The sequence below is a fragment of the Zonotrichia albicollis genome, chromosome 24, assembly GCF_047830755.1.
Source record: "Zonotrichia albicollis isolate bZonAlb1 chromosome 24, bZonAlb1.hap1, whole genome shotgun sequence".
Taxonomy (NCBI): Eukaryota; Metazoa; Chordata; class Aves; order Passeriformes; family Passerellidae; genus Zonotrichia; species Zonotrichia albicollis.
Window position 1 is genome coordinate 256,331 of NC_133842.1, and position 19,019 is coordinate 275,349.

The 19,019-nt window shown below is 47.6% G+C and overlaps 2 protein-coding genes across 2 annotated transcripts in view; one reads left to right on the forward strand and one right to left on the reverse strand.

The window, feature by feature from the left end:
* Window positions 1-11,515, reverse strand: part of LOC141731682 (histone acetyltransferase KAT8-like) — a 30,195-nt gene extending 18,680 nt beyond the window's left edge. Inside the window, exons 1-5 of the mRNA XM_074558119.1 lie at window positions 11,237-11,515; window positions 9,749-9,823; window positions 6,710-6,882; window positions 5,100-5,153; window positions 2,646-2,810 (exon numbers count right to left, since the gene is read on the reverse strand). Of these exons, the coding sequence (XP_074414220.1) occupies window positions 2,646-2,810; window positions 5,100-5,153; window positions 6,710-6,882; window positions 9,749-9,823; window positions 11,237-11,462 (693 nt within the window). The 5' untranslated portion in view covers window positions 11,463-11,515. The remainder of the gene's footprint in view (window positions 1-2,645; window positions 2,811-5,099; window positions 5,154-6,709; window positions 6,883-9,748; window positions 9,824-11,236) is intronic.
* Window positions 11,516-12,870: 1,355 nt separating this feature from the next.
* On the forward strand, window positions 12,871-18,182 carry LOC141731731 (lipid transferase CIDEB-like). Its single transcript, XM_074558218.1, has 5 exons — window positions 12,871-13,251; window positions 13,938-14,082; window positions 15,519-15,668; window positions 17,119-17,285; window positions 18,018-18,182. The coding sequence occupies exons 1-5, from the start codon at window positions 13,238-13,240 to the stop codon at window positions 18,133-18,135; spliced, it is 594 nt and encodes a 197-aa protein (XP_074414319.1). The 5' UTR covers window positions 12,871-13,237; the 3' UTR covers window positions 18,136-18,182.
* The last annotated feature ends 837 nt before the right edge of the window (window positions 18,183-19,019 follow it).

Consider the following 19,019-nt stretch of genomic DNA (forward strand, 5'->3'; position numbering starts at 1 on the left):
ACCCCAAAAAAAACACAAACACAAAAAAAACCAAAAACCCCAAAAAAATCAAAAAAAAAACCCACAAAAGAAACCCAGAAAAGACAAAAAAAAAAAAACACACACAAAACAAACAAACAAACAAACAACAAAAAAAAATTCACCCAGAAACGGACACAAAGTGTGAATGGGCACTGGGACAGTGACACAGGTGAGACACAGACAGGTGAGCAAAATACCCAAAAAAACCCAAAATAAATCCCCAAAAAACCCCTCAAAAAACCAAAAAAATGCCCCAAAAATTCACCCAAAAAATGGACAAAATAACCCCAAAAATGGACACAAAATGTGAATGGGCACTGCCACTGGCACTGCCCCTGACAGAGAGAAATGTGAGCAAAAAAATAAAAAAAAATAAAATAAAACCCAAAAAAACCCCAAAAATCAAAAAAAACCCAGATCCAAAAAAATGGTCAAAAAATCGCCAAAAAAATGGACAAAAACTGGACAAAAAATGGACAAGAAATGGTCAAAAAATGGCCCAAAAATCTCCCGGCCCGGCGGCTGCCGCCACTGGCACTGACCCTGCAGAGACAAAAAATACAAAAAAAAATAAAATAAAATTCAAAAAACCAAAAACAAACCCAGATCCATAAAAAGATGCCAAAAAAAACAAAAAAAAAACCAAAAAAATTCACCCAAAAATGGAGAAAATAACCCCAAAAATGGACAGAAAATGTGAACGGGCACTGCCCCTGCCAGAGGGGCAGGTCAGCAAAAAAACCCCCAAAAAAACCAAAAATAAAACACAAAAAAACAAAATAAAAACCCAAAAAAACGAACAAAAAAACAAAAAACAAACCAAAAAAACCCCCCAAAAAAACCCCAAAAAAAGACCCCAAAAAACCAAACAAAAAAAACCCCAAAGAAACCCAACCACCCCCCAAAAAAAAAAAAACCAAAACCCCAAAAACAAAACAAAACAAAAAAAAAATCAAATAAACATGAAAAAAGAAACAAAAAACCCCCCAAAAAAAACAAAAAAAAACCACAAAAAAAACCCCAAAAAAACCAAAATAAACCCATAAAACAAAAAAAAAAAAAAAAACCCAAAAAACCAAACAAAAAACCAAAAAAAAAAAAAACCCCAAAAAAAAGACCCCAAAAATTCACCCAAAAATGGACAAAATAACCCCAAAAGGGACACAAAATGTGACTGGGCACTGGGACAGCTGTGCCCAGCTGTGCCCGGGTGTCCCTAAATCCCCAATTTTCACCGATTTTTCCCCAAATTTTCCCCCATTTTTCCCCCAATTTTCACCAATTTTCTCCCAAATTTCACTAATATCCCCCCAATTTTCTCCCAAATTTTCACCAATTTTTCTCCCAATTTTCCCCGATTTTCCCCCAATTTTCCCCCAATTTTCACCAATTTTTCTCCCAATTTTCACCCATTTTCCCCCAACTTTCACCAATTTTCCCCCCAATTTTCCCCCAAATTTTCACCGATTTTCCCCAAATTTCACCGATTTTCTCCCAATTTTTCCCCCAAATTTCACCCATTTTCCCCCCAATTTTCCCCAATTTTCTCCCATTTTTCCCCCAATTTTCACCGATTTTATCCCAATTTTCATCGATTTTCCCCCCAATTTTCACTGATTTTCTCCCAAATTTTCACCAATTTTCTCCCAAATTTTTACCCATTTTATCCCAATTTTCACCAATTTTTCCCCCAATTTTCACCAATTTTTCTCCCAATTTTCACCCATTTTCCCCCCAATTTTCACCAATTTTCCCCCAATCTTCCCCCAAATTTCTCCCAATTTTAACCAATTTTCCCCCAATTTTTCCCCATTTTCCCCCCAGCTGTGCCCAGGTGTCCCTAAACCCCCAATTTTCACCCATTTTCCCCCCAATTTTCACTGATTTTCTCCCAAATTTCACTAATTTCCCCCCATTTTCCCCCCAATTTTCACCAATTTTTCTCCCAATTTTCACCAAATTTCTCCCAATTTTCACCCATTTTCCCCCAAATTTTCACCAATTTTCCCCCAATTTTCTCCCAATTTCCCCCCAATTTTCCCCCAATTTTCACCGATTTTCTCCCAATTTTCACCCCAATTTTCCCCCAAATTTTCACCGATTTTTTCCCAATTTTCACTGATTTTCCCCCATTTTTTCCCCATTTTCCCCCCAGCTGTGCCCATGTGCCCCTAAACCCCCAAAATTCACTGTTTTTCCCCCAATTTTTACCCATTTTCAGTGATTTTCTCCCAATTTTTCCCTATTTTTTTCCCCCCAGGTGCCCCCAGCTGTGCCTGGGTGCCCCTAAATCCCCAATTTTCACTGATTTTCCCCCAATTTTCACCCATTTTCCCCCCAACTTTCACCAATTTTTCCCCCAATTTTCACCAATTTTTCCTCCAATTTTCACCAATTTTTCCTCCAATTTTCACCGATTTTCCCCCAATTTCCCCCCAATTTTCCCCCAAATTTTCACCGATTTTTTCCCAATTTTCACCCATTTTATCCCAAATTTTATCCCAAATTTTCACCAATTTTCCCCCAAATTTTCCCCAATTTTCTCCCAAATTTCACCGATTTTCCCCCAGTTTTCCCCCAATTTTTCCCCCAGCTGTGCCAGCTGTGCCAGCTGTGCCCGGTACCAGGTGCAGGCGGTAGCTCCTCTCGAATTTCATGTATTTGAGGCAAAACTCGCAGATCCAGAGCTTGGGCTGCTTCCCGTAATCCTCGGGGAACGGCGAGAAATACCAGGCGTCGATCTCAAAGTGCCCGATGTGGATCTTGTCCACGTACTTCACCTTGGTGATCTGAAACAAAGGTGGGCACAGGGGGCACAGCTGGGCACCAAAATCCACAAAAATCCAAAAAAAACCCCAAAAAAATCCCATTAAAAATGACCCAAAAATGGCCAAAACCAGCCCAGAATTCTGGAAATTTCCCCAGGTGTGGATCTTGTCCACGTACTTCACCTTGGTGATCTGAAACAGGCAAATGTGGCACAGCTGGGCACAGCTGGATGCAAAATTTCCCAAAAATCCAAAAAAAATCCCGTTAAAAATGGCCCAAAAATGACCTAAGAATAGTCAAAAAATGGCCTAAAAATGGCCCAGAAATGGCCCAAAAATGGCCAAAAAATGGCCCAGAAATGGTCAAAAAATGGACAAAAAATGGACAAAAAATTACCTAAAAAAGACCCAAAAATGGACAAAAAATAGACAAAAAATGGACAAGAAATGGTCAAAAAATGGATAAAAAATGGACCCAAAAATGGACAAAAAATGGACAATAAATGACCCAAAAATGGCCTAAGAATGGTCAAAAAATGGCCTAAAAATGGACAAAAAATGGCCTAAAAATGGACAAAAAATGGCCCAGAAATGGACAAAAAACGGACAAAAAATGACCCAAAAATGGCCAAAACCAGCCCAGGCGTCGATCTCGAAGTGCCCGATGTGGATCTTGTCCACGTACTTCACCTTGGTGATCTGAAACACAGCGGGCACAGCTGGGCACACCTGGGTGCCGAAATTGTCAAAATCCCCGCGAAAATCCCGCGAAAATCCCACTAAAAATGGCCCAAAAATGGCCCTAAAATGGCCAAAAAATGGTCAAAAAAATGGCCTAAAAATGGCCTAAGAATGGTCAAAAAATGGCCTAAAAATGGACCAAAAATGACCCAAAAAATGGCCCAAAAATGGACAAAAAATGGACAAGAAATGGTCAAAAAATGGATAAAAAATGGACCCAAAAATGGACAAAAAATGGACAATAAATGACCCAAAAATGGCCTAAGAATGGTCAAAAAATGGCCTAAAAATGGACAAAAAATGGCACAAAAATGGCCCAAAAGTGGCCAAAAAATGGCCTAAAAACTCGACCAAAAATGGACAAAAAAATGGTCAAAAAATGGTCAAAACCAGCCCAGGCGTCGATCTCGTAGTGCCCGATGTGGATCTTGTCCACGTACTGCACCTTGGTGATCTGGGGCAGACAAATGTGGCACAGCTGGGTGACAAAATTCCCAAAAATCCCCGTGAAAATCCCAAAAAAATCCCGTTAAAAATGACCCCAAAATGACCAAAAAATGACCCAAAAATCCCGCAAAAAATGGTCAAAAAATGGCCCAGAAATGGCCAAAAAATGACCCAAATATGGACAAAAAATGACCCAAAAATGACCGAAAAAGGACCCAAAAATGGCCCAAAATTGGACATAAAATGGACTAAAAACAGACAAAAACTGGCCCAAAAGTGGCCAAAAAATGGTGTAAAAATGGACAAAAAATGACCCAAAAATGGACAAAAAATGGACAAAAAAATGACCCAAAAGTGACCAAAAAATGGCCTAAAAATGGACAAAAAACTGGTCTAAAAATAGTCAAAAAATGGACAAAAAATGGCCAAAAAATGGCCAAAACCAGCCCAGGCGTCGATCTCGAAGTGCCCGATGTGGATCTTGTCCACGTACTGCACCTTGGTGATCTGGGACAGACAAATGTGGCACAGCTGGGCACAGCTGGATGCAAAATTTCCCAAAAATCCAAAAAAAATCCCGTTAAAAATGGCCCAAAAATGGCCGAAAAATGACCCAAAAATCCCGCAAAAAATGGTCAAAAAATGGCCCAAAAATGACCGAAAAAGGTTCCTAAAATGGACAAAAACTGGACAAGAAATGGTCAAAAAATGGCCCAAAAATGACCCAAAAATTGACAAAAACTCGACTAAAAATGGCCCAAAAATGGCCGAAAAAGGACTCAAAAATGGCCAAAAAATGACCCAAAAATCCCACAAAAAAAAGGACAAAAAATGACCCAAAAATCCCGTAAAAAATGGTCAAAAAAATGACCCAAAAATGGCCAAAAAGTGGCTGAAAAAGGACCCAAAAATGGACAAAAAATGGCCCAAAAATGGACAAAAAATGGTCTAAAAATGGACAAAAAATGGACAAAAAAATGGCCAAAAAATGGACAAAAAATGGTCAAAAAATGGACAAAAAATGGACAAAAAATGGCCATTTAAAATCCCATAAAAATCTTCAAAATTCCCATTTAAACCTCATTTAAAACCTCATAAAAATCCCAAAATTCCCCCACTCACGGCCTCGTGCTCCTTCTCCAGCGCCGCCGTGGTCGGGTCCATCTCGGCGTAGGTCTGCAAAACCAGTACGGACCAGTATGGACCAGTACGGACCAGTATAAACCAGTATGGACCAGTATAGACCACTACGGACCAGTATGGACCGGTATGGATCACTATAAACCAGTATGGACCAGTACGGACCAGTAACAGCCAATACAAACCAGTAAGAACCAGTAGAAACCAGTAGGGACCAGTGCTTGATGTGTGATCCCAGTTCCTCCCAGTACCCCCTAACCCCATCCCAGTCCATCCCAGTCCCTCCCAGTCCATCCCAGTAACCCCTAACTCCATCCCAGTTCCTCCCAGTACATCCCAGTACCCTCTAATCCCATCCCAGTTCCTCCCAGTACATCCCAGTCCATCCCAGTACCCTCTAATCCCATCCCAGTCCATCCCAGTCCCTCCCAGTAACCCCTAACTCCATCCCAGTCCCTCCCAGTCCATCCCAGTCCCCTTTAACTCGCTCCCAGTCCATCCCAGTCCATCCCAGTATAACCCAGTCCATCCCAGTTCAATCCCAGTCCCCCCAAGTCCCTCCCAGTCCATTCCCAGTCCCCTTGAACTCGCTCCCAGTCCCTCCCAGTATATCCCAGTCTGCTCTAATCCCATCCCAGTCCCTCCCAGTATAACACAGTTCATTCCCAGTCCCTCCCAGTCCCTCCCAGTACCCCCTAACCCCATCCCAGTCCATCCCAGTCCCTCCCAGTCCATCTCAGTCCCCTTTAACTCGCTCCCAGTCCCTCCCAGTATATCCCAGTCTGCCCTAATGCCATCCCAGTCCCTCCCAGTATATCCCAGTACCCCCTAACCCCATCCCAGTCCCTCCCAGTCCCTCCCATTCCATCCCAGTCCCCTTTAACTCCCTCCCAGTATATCCCAGTCCCTCCCAGTCTGCCCTAATCCCATCCCAGTCCCTCCCAGTCCCTCCCAGTTTGTCCCAGTAACCCCTAACTCCAACCCAGTCCCTCCCAGTCCCCTTTAACTCCCTCCCAGTCCCTCCCAGTATAACCCAGTTCATTCTCAGTCCATCCCAGTCCCCCCCAGTTGCTCCCAGTTGCTCCCAGTCCATCCCAGTACCCTCTAATCCCATCCCAGTCCCTCCCAGTATATCCCAGTGCCCTTTAACTTGCTCCCAGTGCCTCCCAGTGCCTCCCAGTCAGCTCTAATCCCATCCCAGTCCCTCCCAGTCCATCCCAGTATATCCCAGTAACCCCTAACTCCATCCCAGTCCCTCCCAGTCCCATTTAACTCCATCCCAGTCCCTCCCAGTCCATCCCAGTCTGCCCTAATCCCATCCCAGTCCCTCCCAGTATATCCCAGTACACACAAACCCCATCCCAGTCCATCCCAGTCCCTCCCAGTCCATTCCCAGTCCATCCCAGTCCCTCCCAGTCCCCTTTAACTCCCTCCCAGTCCATCCCAGTCTGCCCTAATGCCATCCCAGTCCCTCCCAGTCCATCCCAGTAACCCCAAACTCCATCCCAGTCCCCTTTAACTCGCTCTAACTCCATCCCAGTCCCTCCCAGTCCCTCCCAGTATACCCCAGTTTGCCCCAGCTTGCCCCAGACCTTCTGCACGTGGTTGATCTCGTCGTGCTTGCGTTTCTGGTTGCGGGTGATTTTGCGCTCGGGCTCGGCCAGCTCGGCCAGGAACGGCTCCGAGCTCTTCTGGGCGGCCTCCTTGAGGCTCTTGGAGAGCGCCAGGCGCTCGCGGCGCACCCACTCGTCCAGGCGACGGTTAACTGGGACAAACTGGTGTGAACTGGGAGCACTGGGAGCACTGGGACACCCAAATGCAGCCCTATCCATCCCTATCCATTCCCATTCATCCTAGTGCCTTTGAATCCCCATGGTGTGCAATGAACTGGGAGTTACTGGGAACCATCCCCAGGCGCTCGCGGCGCACCCACTCGTCCAGGCGACGGTTAACTGGGATGAACTGGGATTAACTGGGATGAACTGGGAGCACTGGGACACCCAAACCCATCCCATTCATCCCAATGCATCCCAATGCATCCCAACCCATCCCCAGGCGCTCGCGGCGCACCCACTCGTCCAGGCGACGGTTAACTGGGACAAACTGGGATTAACTGGGATGAACTGGGACACCCAAACCCACCCCAACCCACCCCAACCCATCCCCATTCATCCCAGTGCCTTTGAATCCCCATGGTGTGCAATGAACTGGGAGTTACTGGGAACCATCCCCAGGCGCTCGCGGCGCACCCACTCGTCCAGGCGACGGTTAACTGGGATGAACTGGTGTGAACTGGGAGCACTGGGACACCCCAATGCATCCCAACCCATCCCCATTCATCCCGGTGCCTTTGAATCCCCACAGTCTGCAATGTACTGGGAGTTACTGGTGTGAACTGGGATGAACTGGGACACCCAAACCCATCCCCAGGCGCTCGCGGCGCACCCACTCGTCCAGGCGACGGTTAACTGGGACAAACTGGGATTAACTGGGATGAACTGGGACACCCAAACCCATCCCAATCCACCCCAACCCATCCCCATTCATCCCAATGAAACCCAACCCATCCCAATGCATCCCAATGCATCCCCAGGCGCTCGCGGCGCACCCACTCATCCAGGCGACGGTTAACTGGGACGAACTGGGATTAACTGGGACAAACTGGGACACCCCAATGCATCCCCATTCATCCCAACCCATCCCCATTCATCCCAGTGTGCAATGAACTGGGAGTTACTGGGAACCATCCCCAGGCGCTCGCGGCGCACCCACTCGTCCAGGCGACGGTTAACTGGGACAAACTGGGATTAACTGGGAGAACTGGGACAAACTGGGATGCCCCAATGCATCCCTATCCATCCCCATTCATCCCAGTGTGCAATGAACTGGGAGTTACTGGGAGCACTGGGAGCATCCAACCCATCCCCAGGCGCTCGCGGCGCACCCACTCGTCCAGGCGACGGTTAACTGGGACAGACTGGGATTAACTGGGATGAACTGGGACACCCAATCCATCCCAATCCATCCCTATCCATCCCAGTGCCTTCAAATCCCCATGGTGTGCAATGTACTGGTGTGAACTGGGAGTTACTGGGAGCACTGGGATACCCAAACCCATCCCAAGGCGCTCGCGGCGCACCCACTCGTCCAGGCAACGGTTAACTGGGGTGAACTGGGATTAACTGGGATGAACTGGGACACCCAAACCCATCCCCATTCATCCCAATGCATCCCAACCCATCCCCAGGCGCACCCACTCATCCAGGCGACGGTTAACTGGGATGAACTGGTGTGAACTGGGAGAACTGGGAGCACTGGGACACCCAAACCCACCCCAATCCATCCCAATCCATCCCCATTCATCCCAGTGTGCAATGTACTGGGATTAACTGGGAGCACTGGGACACCAAAACGCACCCCAATCCATCCCCAGGCGCACCCACTCGTCCAGGCACCGGTTAACTGGGATGAACTGGGATTAACTGGGATGAACTGGGAGCACTGGGAGCATCCCAACCCATCCCCAGGCGCACCCACTCGTCCAGGCGCCGGTTAACTGGGACAGACTGGGATCAGCTGGGACGAACTGGGAGCACTGGGAGCATCCCAATCCATCCCCAGTGTGTCCCAATCCTCCCAGTATGGAGTTAACTGGGAGCACTGGTTTGAACTGGGAGCACTGGGAACCATCCCAGTTTGTCCCAATCGCCTCCCAGTTTGTCCCAGTGTCCTCCCAGTCCCTCCCAGTTTATCCCAGTCCATCCCAGTTTGTCCCAGTCCATCCCAGTTGGTCCCAGTCCCTCCCAGTTTGTCCCAGTGCCCTCCCAGTTCATCCCAGTTTGTCCCAGTCCCTCCCAGTGCCCTCCCAGTTTACCCCAGTTCATCCCAGTCCCTCCCAGTTTGTCCCAGTCCCCTCCCAGTTTGTCCCAGTCCCTCCCAGTTTGTCCCAGTGCCCTCCCAGTTCATCCCAGTTTGTCCCAGTTCATCCCAGTGCCCTCCCAGTTTGTCCCAGTGCCCTCCCAGTTTGTCCCAGTGCCCTCCCAGTTTATCCCAGTCCATCCCAGTCTGTCCCAATCGCCTCCCAGTTTGTCCCAGTGCCCTCCCAGTTCATCCCAGTTTGTCCCAGTCCATCCCAGTTTGTCCCAGTCCCTCCCAGTCCATTTCCAATGCTCCCAGTCCCTCTCAGTCCCTCCCAGTTTGTCCCAGTTTGTCCCAGTTTGTCCCAGTGCCCTCCCAGTCCATCCCAGTCTGTCCCAAATCCCATCCCAGTGCTCCCAGTCCATTCCCAGTCCCTCCCAGTTGATTCCAGTCCCTCCCAGTTTGTCCCAGTGCCCTCCCAGTCCATCCCAGTTTGTCCCAGTGCCCTCCCAGTTTGTCCCAGTCCATCCCAGTTTGTCCCAGTCCCTCCCAGTTTGTCCCAGTTTGTCCCAGTGCCCTCCCAGTCCCTCCCAGTTTGTCCCAGTCTGTCCCAGTTTGTCCCAGTCCCTGTTTAACACCTCCCAGTCCCTCCCAGTCCATCCCAGTCCCTCCCAGTCCATCCCAGTCCATCCCAGTTTGTCCCAGTCCCTCCCAGTCCCTCCCAGTCCGTCCCAGTCCCTCCCAGTTTGTCCCAGTTTGCCCAGTTCACTCACAGCCCACGTAGTGCACGTAGAACTCCTCGCGCGCCTCCTGCTCGTTCAGGCGGGACTGGATCACCTCGGCCGAGTCTGCAACGAACTGGGAGTCACTGGTTTGTACTGGTTTGTACTGGGAGGGACCGGGGCGCACTGGGAATGGGGCTGGGACAAACTGGGATTGACTGGGATGGACTGGGACAAACTGGGATTGACTGGTTTATACTGGGACGGACTGGGAATGGACTGGGACAAACTGGGAATGGGACTGGATCACCTCGGCCGAGTCTGCAACAAACTGGGAGTCACTGGTTTGGACTGGTTTGGACTGGTTTGTACTGGGAGGGGCCGGGGGGCACTGGGAATGGGGCTGGGACAAACTGGGAGTCACTGGTTTATACTGGGATGGACTGGGGATGGACTGGGACAAACTGGGAATGGGGCTGGATCACCTCGGCCGAGTCTGCAACGAACTGGGAGTCACTGGTTTGGACTGGTTTGGACTGGTTTGTACTGGGAGGGGCCGGGGGGCACTGGGAATGGGGCTGGGACAAACTGGGATTGACTGGGATGGACTGGGACAAACTGGGAATGGACTGGGACAAACTGGGAATGGGGCTGGATCACCTCGGCCGAGTCTGCAACAAACTGGGAGTCACTGGTTTGGACTGGTTTGTACTGGGAGGGGCCGGGGGGCACTGGGAATGGGGCTGGGACAAACTGGGATTGACTGGTTTATACTGGGACGGACTGGGAGGGGTTAAAGGGGGACTGGGATGGACTGGGAATGGAGCTGGAACAAACTGGGATTGATTGGTTTATACTGGGATGGACTGGTTTGTACTGGTTTATACTGGTTTATACTGGTTTATACTGGGAATGGGGCTGGATCACCTCAGCCGAGTCTGCAACAAACTGGGCTTAACTGGGATTAACTGGTTTATACTGGGAAGGGAATGGAACAAACTGGGAATGGACTGGGACAAACTGGGACCAGTATCAAACTGGGAATGGACTGGGACCAGTTCCCCATTTCCCCCCCACTCCCAGTTTGCCCAGTATACCCAGTATAACGTTCCCAGTATAACCAGTAATCCATTCCCAGTATAACCAGTATAACACTCCCAGTATAACCAGTATAACCCTCCCAGTATAACCAGTAACCCATTCCCAGTATAACCAGTATAACATTCCCAGTATAACCAGTAACCCATTCCCAGTATAACCGGTAACCCATTCCCAGTATAACCAGTAACCCATTCCCAGTATAACCAGTATAACCTTCCCAGTATAACCAGTAACCCATTCCCAGTATAACCAGTATAACATTCCCAGTATAACCAGTAACCCATTCCCAGTATAACCAGTACAACCCTCCCAGTATAACCAGTATAACATTCCCAGTAGACCCAGTAACACATTCCCAGTACAACCAGTATAACATTCCCAGTATAACCAGTAACCCACTCCCAGTATAACCAGTACAACCCTCCCAGTATCACTCACGCCAGCTCCCGTCCGCCCGCCGGCACAGGTACGTCTCCCCGATCTCCACGGCCACCTCGGCATCCCGGCCCGTTCCCGCCGCCCCGGGCGCTCCGCGGCCGCTGCCGGTGCCGGTTCCGGGTCCGGTTCCCGTCCCGGTTCCCTCCGGGGCCGCTCGGGGCCCGCCCGGGGCCGCCCCGGAGCCGCCCGGGGCCTCCGGTACCGAGCCGGGCCCCGCCGCCGCCATCTTGGAACCCGCCGGAAGTGACGCGCAACGGCCGCGCCGCGTTGCTAGGAGACGGAGGAAAGGGCGGGGATTGGTTGCTAGAAGAAAGAAAAAAGGGCGGGGATTGGTTGCTAGGAGACGAGGAAAGGGCGGGGATTGGTTGCTAGGAGAAGGAAAAAAGGGCGGGGATTGGTTGCTAGGAGAAGGGAAAAAAGGCGGGGATTGGTTGCTAGGAGACAGGGAAGGGCGGTGATTGGTTGTTAAGAGACAGGGTAAGGGCGGAGATTGGTTGCTAGGAGAATGGGAAAAAAGGAGGGGATTGGTTGCTAGGAAACAGGGAAAGGGCGGGGATTGGTTGCTAGGAGAAAGAAAAAATGGCGGGGATTCGTTGCTAGGAGAAGGAAAAAAGGGCGGGGATTGGTTGCTAGGAGAAAGGGAAAGGGCGGGGATTGGTTGCTATAAGACCGGGAAAAGGGCGGGGATTGGTTGCTAGGAGAAGGAAAAAAGGGCGGGCATTGGTTGCTAGGAAACAGGGAAAGGGCGGGGATTGGTTGCTAGGAGAGGAAAAAATGGCGGGGATTGGTTGTTAGGAGAAGGAAAAAAGGGCGGGGATTGGTTGCAAGGAAAAGGAAAAAGGGCGGGGATTGGTTGCTAGGAGACAGAGGAAAGGGCGGGGATTGGTTGCTAGGAGAAGGAAAAAAGGGCGGGGATTGGTCGCTAGGAGACGAAGAAAGGGCGGGGATTGGTTGCTAGGAGATGGTGAAAGGGCGGGGATTGGTTGCTAGGAGAAAGAAAAAATGGCGGGGATTTGTTGCTAGGAGACGGGAAAATGGCGGGGATTGGTTGCTAGGAGAAGGGGAAAGGACGGGGATTGGTTGCTAGGAGAAAGAAAAAAGGGCGGGGATTGGTTGCTAGGAGATGGTCAAAAGGCGGGAATTGGTTGCTAGGAGAAGGAAAAAATGGCGGGGATTAGTTGCTAGGAGACAGGGAAAGGGCAGGGATTGGTTGCTAGGAGAAAGAAAAAAGGGCGGGGATTGGTTGCTAGGAGACGGGGAAAGGGCGGGGATTGGTTGTTAGGCGAAGGAAAAAATGGCGGGGATTGGTTGCTAGGAGAGGGAGAAAGGGCAGGGATTGGTTGCTAGGAAAAGGAAAAAGGGCAGGGATTGGTTGCTAGGAGACGAGGAAAGGGCGGGGATTTGTCCTTGGGGGCGTGGCTTAGCTGTGAGGGGAGAAAAACTTTTCGATTTTGGGGCCTAAAAATCGGGAATTCTTTTACTCAAAATCCCCAATATTAACTCAAAATTATCAAGTTTTGGTCTAAAACTCCCTTTCGGTCACCCCAAATTCCAATTCTTGAATCAAAAATTCCCTATCCGCTCCCAAATTCCCCAAATTTCACTTCAAATCCTGAATTTTACCCTTAATTTCCCCATTTTCCCCCCCGAATTCCGATGTTTCAGTCCCAATTTCTGAGTAAAAATTCCCTCTTTTACCCCAAATTCCCAATTTTTGACCCAAAATCCCCAATTCCTCACCCCAAATTCTGGATTTTTTGGGTCAAAATTCCCTTTTTTTACACAAAGCCTCCAATTTTAACCCCAAAATTCTCAAATTTTGACTCCGAATTCCCCTTTTCGCCCCCAAATTTCTCCATTTTTCGCCCCAAAATTCGCTTTTTTTCCCCCTAAATTCCCAAATTCCGCCCCCGGGGAATTTTGCAGGGGATTCCCCTCCCCGTGACGTCACGGTGACGTCATCGCAGACCTTTGGACTTTGCCCCGCCCCCTCCGGAAGCGATGGAGGCGCTGCGGTATCTGGGGGGGGGGAGGGGAATTTTGGGGGGAAAATTTGGGAATTTTGGGGAAATTTCTGTGAAAATTTTGGGGTTTTTTTAAATTTTTGTGGAATTTAGACAATTTTAAGGAATGTTGTGGAATTTGGGGGAATTTGAAATTAATTTGGGGAAAATTTGTGGCAATTTTAATGAATTTTAAAGGAATTTCACAGAATTTCGGGGGATTTGAGGAATTTTCAGGGGGATCTTGAGAGAATTTGGAAAAATTTGATTGAATTTTGGGACAATTTGATGAAATTTTGCGGAATCTGACAAGATTTTGTGGAATTTCACAGAATTTTAATGGGATTTGAGGGAATTACGGGGAATTTTAAGAAAATTTTAAATTTTGTTTTGATTTGAGTGGATTTGGGGTTAATTTGATGAATTTTGGGGGATTTTCACGGAATTTTGGGGGAATTCGAGGGAAATTGAGGGGATTTATTTGAATTTGAGGGAAGGTGGGGCGAATTTTGGGTGAATTCCGTGAAATTTTGGGGGAATTTCGAGGAATTTCAATCAATTTTCACCATTTCCATCTTCGCTTTTTTCCCTTTTTTTTTTCCTTTTTTTTTCCCTTTCTTTTCCCTTTTTTTCCCTTTTTTTTTCCCCTTTTTTTCCCCTTTTTTTTCCCTTTTTTTTCCGCCCCTCCTCCCCCTCAGCTCCGTTTCCCGCCTCCTCTTTGGCTCCGCCCACCCAGGCCCCGCCCCCGCCAAGCCCCGCCCCTTCTGGGTTAGCCCCGCCCCCGGGGGGGAGGGGCGGCCCCGGGGGGTCCTGGCCGCGACCCTCGGGGAGCTGCGCGAGCAGGTCCGGCATTAATTAACCCTAATTAATTAGCCCTAATTAATTAGTCCTAAATTATTAGCCATAATTAACCGCCATTAATCCTCATTATCCCGATTAATCCCGCTTCAACCTTAATTAATGGTAATTAAACCTCATTAAACCCTCATTTTTGCCAATTAACCTCGATTAAACCCTAATTAATTCCAATTAAACCATAACAAAAAATCATAATTTAGCCTGACTGTGTCTTAATTAATCCTAATTTTTCCCGATTAGACCTTAATAAATCCTAATGTAGTCTGATTGAACTTTAATTAATTACAATATATCCTGATTAAACCTTAATTAGACCTAATTTATCCTGATTAAACCTGAATTAATCCTAATTTATCCTGCTTAAACCTTAATTAATTCAGAATAAATTCCCCAAAATTCAGAATAAATCCCCCCCCAAAATTCCAATTAATTCCCCCCAAAAATCCCCAAAAATTCAGAATAAATTCCCGAAAATTCAGAATAAATCCCTGAAAATTCACAATAAATCCCCGAAAATTCACAATAAAGCCCCGAAAATTCACAATAAATTCCCCCCCCAAATTCCAATTAATTCCCCCAAAAAATTCCCAAAATTTCAAATTAAATCCCCGAAAATTCAGAATAAATCCCCCCCCAAAATTCCAATTAATTCCCCCAAAAAATCCCTGAAAATTCAGAATAAATCCCCGAAATTTCAGAATAAATCCCCAAAAAATTCACAATAAATTCCCCAAAAATTCACAATAAATCCCCAAAAATTCAGAATAAATTCCCCAAAAAATTCACAATAAATCCCCAAAAATTCAAATTAAATCCCTGAAAATTCAGAATAAATCCCTGAAAATTCACAATAAATCCCCCCCCAAAATTCCAATTAATTCCCCCAAAAAATCCCCAAAAATTCAGATTAAATCCCAAAAAATTCACAATAAATCCCCGAAAATTCACAAAAAATCCCAAAAAATTCAAATTAAATCCCCAAAAATTCACAATAAATCCCCAAAAATTCAGAATAAATCCCCGAAAATTCAAATTAAATCCCCGAAAATTCACAATAAATCCCCAAAAATTCAGAATAAATTCCCCAAAAAATCACAAAAAATCCCCAAAAATTCACAATAAATCCAAAAAAATTCACAAAAAATCCCCGAAAATTCACAAAAAAATCACAAAAAATTCACAAAAAATCCCCGAAAATTCACAAAAAATCCCCGAAAATTCACAAAAAAATCACAAAAAATTCACAAAAAATCCCCGAAAATTCACAAAAAATCACAAAAAATTCACAAAAAATCCCTGAAAATTCAAATTAAATCCCCAAAAAAATCACAATAAATTCCCCAAAAATTCAAATTAAATCCCCGAAAATTCAGAATAAATTCCCAATTTTCCCCAAACCCCGGAATTTGCCCCCACTCCAGGCGGGTTCGGTTTTGGGGCTGCCCCGGCCCCCGGTTCTGGCCCTGGCCGAGGACGGGACCCTCATTGAGGACGAGGAATTTTTCGGGACCCTCCCCCCCCACACGGCCCTGCAGGCGCTGGGGGAGGGGCAGCGCTGGGAGCCCCTCGAGGTGAGACCCCCACCCAAAAGAACCAAAAATGGACCCAAAAATCCCCAAAAAAATCTCAAAATCACCCCAAAAAATCAGCTCAAAATTCCCCGAAATCGCCCCAAAATTCCCCAAAAAAATCAGCCCGAAATTGGCCCAAAACACCCCAAAAATCAGCCCGAAATAACACAAAATTTACCTAAAATTCCACCCAAAAATTTCCAAATAATCAGCCTAAAATCAGCCCAATACACTCCAAAAATTGGCCCAAAATTCCCCCAAAAAATCCCAAAAAATCCGCCCAAAACACCCCAAAAATCCACCCAAAATCGGCCCAAAACACCCCACAAATCAGCCCAAAAATCCCCCCAAAAATTCTCAAAAAATCCGCCCAAAATCGGCCCGAAACACCCCAAAAATCAGCCCAAAATAAGGCAAAATGGGCCCAAAATTCCCCAAAAAATTCCCAAAAAATCAGCCCAAAAATCCGCCAAAAAACAACCCGAAATAACTCAAAATCATCCCCAAATCGCCCCAAAAATCCCCAAAAAAATCTCAAAATAACCCCAAAAATCAGCCCAAAATTCCCCGAAATCGCCCCAAAATTCCCCCAAAAATCCGCCCAAAATCAGCCCGAAACACCCCAAAAATCAGCCTGAAATAACGCAAAATGAACCCGAAATTCCCCCAAAAATCAGCCCAAAATCGGCCCAAAACACCCCAAAAATCAGCCCAAAATAACGCAAAATTAACCCAAAATTGCCCCAAAAAATTCTCAAAAAATCCGCCCAAAATACCCCAAAAATCCGCCCAAAATCGGCCCGAAACACCCCAAAAATCAGCCCGAAATAACGCGAAATTAACCCAAAATTGCCCCCAAAAATACCCCAAAATTCAGAATAAACCCCCCAAAATTCAGAATAAACCCCCCAAAATTCAGAATAAACCCCCAAAATTCAGAATAAATCCCCAAAAATGCCCTAAAATTTAGAATAATTCCCCCGAAATTCAGAATAAATCCCACAAAATTCCGAATAAACCCCCAAAATTCAGAATAAATCCCCCAAAATTCAGAATAAATCCCCAAAACCCCCCCGAAATTCAGAATAAATCCCCAAAAATCCCCCAAAATTCAGAATAAATCCCCCAAAATTCAGAATAAACCCCCAAAATTCCAAATAAATCCCCAAAAATGCCCTAAAATTCAGAATAAATCCCCAAAATTCAGAATAATTTCCCCAAATTCAGAATGAATCCCCCAAAATTCCAAATAAATCCCCCAAAATTCAGAATAAATGCCCCAAAATTCCGAATAAACCCCACAAAATCCAGAATAACTCCCCAAAAATGCCCTAAACTTCCAAATAAACCCCCCAAATCCAGAATAAGCCCCCCAAAAATCCCCCAAAATTCAGAATAATTTCCCCAAAATTCCGAACGCCCCCGACCCCGCTGTGCCGCCTCTCCCCAGCCCCGCCCCGCTTTGGCCCCGCCCCCGGCCCCGCCCCCGGCCCCGCCCCCGGAGCTCTTCCGGCTCTCGCTGCTCGGCCCCGCCCACGGCTCGCGGGGGCGGCTCCAACTGCGCCTGCGCGAGCAGCAATGGGAGCTGGGCGGGATCGGCGCCAACGCCGCCGTCAGGTGAGGCCCGAAAGTATCGCGATATTATCGCGAGATTATAGGGAAATTACATCAAAATTATCTCGGAATTATTGGGAAATTATCTCAAAATTACCTCAAAATTATCACCAAATTATTACAAAATTATTGTGAAATTATCTCAAAAATATTATCAAATTATCTCAAAATTAGCCCAAAATTCTCTCAAAATTGTTGTGAAATTATCTCAAAATTATTGTCAAATTATCTCAAAATTATCTCAAAATTATCCCAAAATATCCCCAAAATTATGTCAAAATTATTGCGTTTTTTAGGGTGTTTTTTTTATACTTTTTTTTTGTTGTTCGGGGTGTTTTTTACGGTTTTGGGGGTGTTTTTCGGGGTGATTTTGGTGTTTTTCGGGGACGTTTTCAGTGTTTTTGGGTTGTTTTTTACATTTTTGGGGGTGTTTTTTCCGTTTTTTGTGTTGTTTTTTCCGGTTTTCGTGCCGATTTCGGTGTTTTTAAGGATGTTTTCAGTATTTTTAGGGTGATTTTTCCATTTTTGGGGGTGGTTTTGCTGTTTTTGGGGTTGTTTTTCATGTTTTTGGGGGTGTTTTTCCGTTTTCCGTGTCGATTTTGGTGTTTTTAGGGATGTTTTCAGTGGTTTTGGGGGTGTTTTTTCCATTTTTGTGTTGTTTTTTCCGTTTCTCGTGTTGTTTTTCCCATTTTCGGTGCCGATTTCTCTGTTCCTGACCCAATTCCCGTTCCCCAGGGAGCTGCTGCGCCTGCTGGCCGCGCTGTGCCGCGCCCTGGGCCGGGCCCTGCTCGGGCTCTCGGCCGCGCTCCGGCCGCTCCTCGAGGGACCCCAGACCCACGGCCGGGGGCTCTGACCCCGCCCCCCAACGCTGGCCACGCCCCCTTCACGGGAAACCACGCCCACCGCCAGCAAACCCCACCCACTCCCCCTAAACCCTGCCCATTCACAATAAGCCCCGCCCATCCCCCTTAAACCCCACCCAAACCCCTTTAAGTCCCACCCACTCCCACAAACCCCACCCATTCACCTTAAGCACCACCCATTTACAATAAGCCCCGCCCATTCCCCTTAAGCACCACCCGTTTAAAATAAGCCTCGCCCATTTCCCCTTAAACCCCACCCATTCCCATTAAGCCCCACCCAAGATCCTTTAAACCCCACCCACTCCGCCTAAACCCCGCCCATTCACCACAAGCCCCACCCAACCCCCTTTAAATCCCACCCACTCCCCCTAAACCCCACCCATTCACCATAAGCCCCACCCAAGATCCTTTAAACCCCACCCACTCCACCTAAACCCTGCCCATTCACCATAAGCCCCGCCCGTATCCCCTTGAGCCCCACCCATTTTGTTTAAACCCCACCCACCCCCTTAAACCCTGCCCATCACCATAAGACCCGCCCCATATCCCATTAGGCCCCGCCCCTTCTGCTTAAACCACCTCCATCCCTCTTAAACTCCACCCACTGCCCCTAAACCCCGCCCAATCACCATATGCCCCGCCCATTTCCCCTTAAGCGCCCTGGGCCGGGCCCTGCTCGGGCTCTCGGCCGCGCTCCGACCACGGCCGGCGGCCCTGACCCCGCCCCCTGCCGCTGGCCACGCCCCTTCACCGGGAAACCACGCCCACTGCCAGCAAACCCCCAGCCAATCCCCTGAAACCCCGCCCATTCACAATAAGCCCCACCCATCCCCCTTAAACCCCGCCCAAACCCCTTTAAGTCCCACCCACTCCC

Bases quoted from the DNA above. Each gene is read 5' to 3' on its own strand.
- LOC141731731 (XM_074558218.1), top strand. The intron at 14,083-15,518 runs GTCCGGCATTAA...CCCCCACTCCAG, and splicing joins TCGGGGAGCTGCGCGAGCAG to GCGGGTTCGGTTTTGGGGCT. The intron at 15,669-17,118 runs GTGAGACCCCCA...GCCTCTCCCCAG, and splicing joins AGCGCTGGGAGCCCCTCGAG to CCCCGCCCCGCTTTGGCCCC.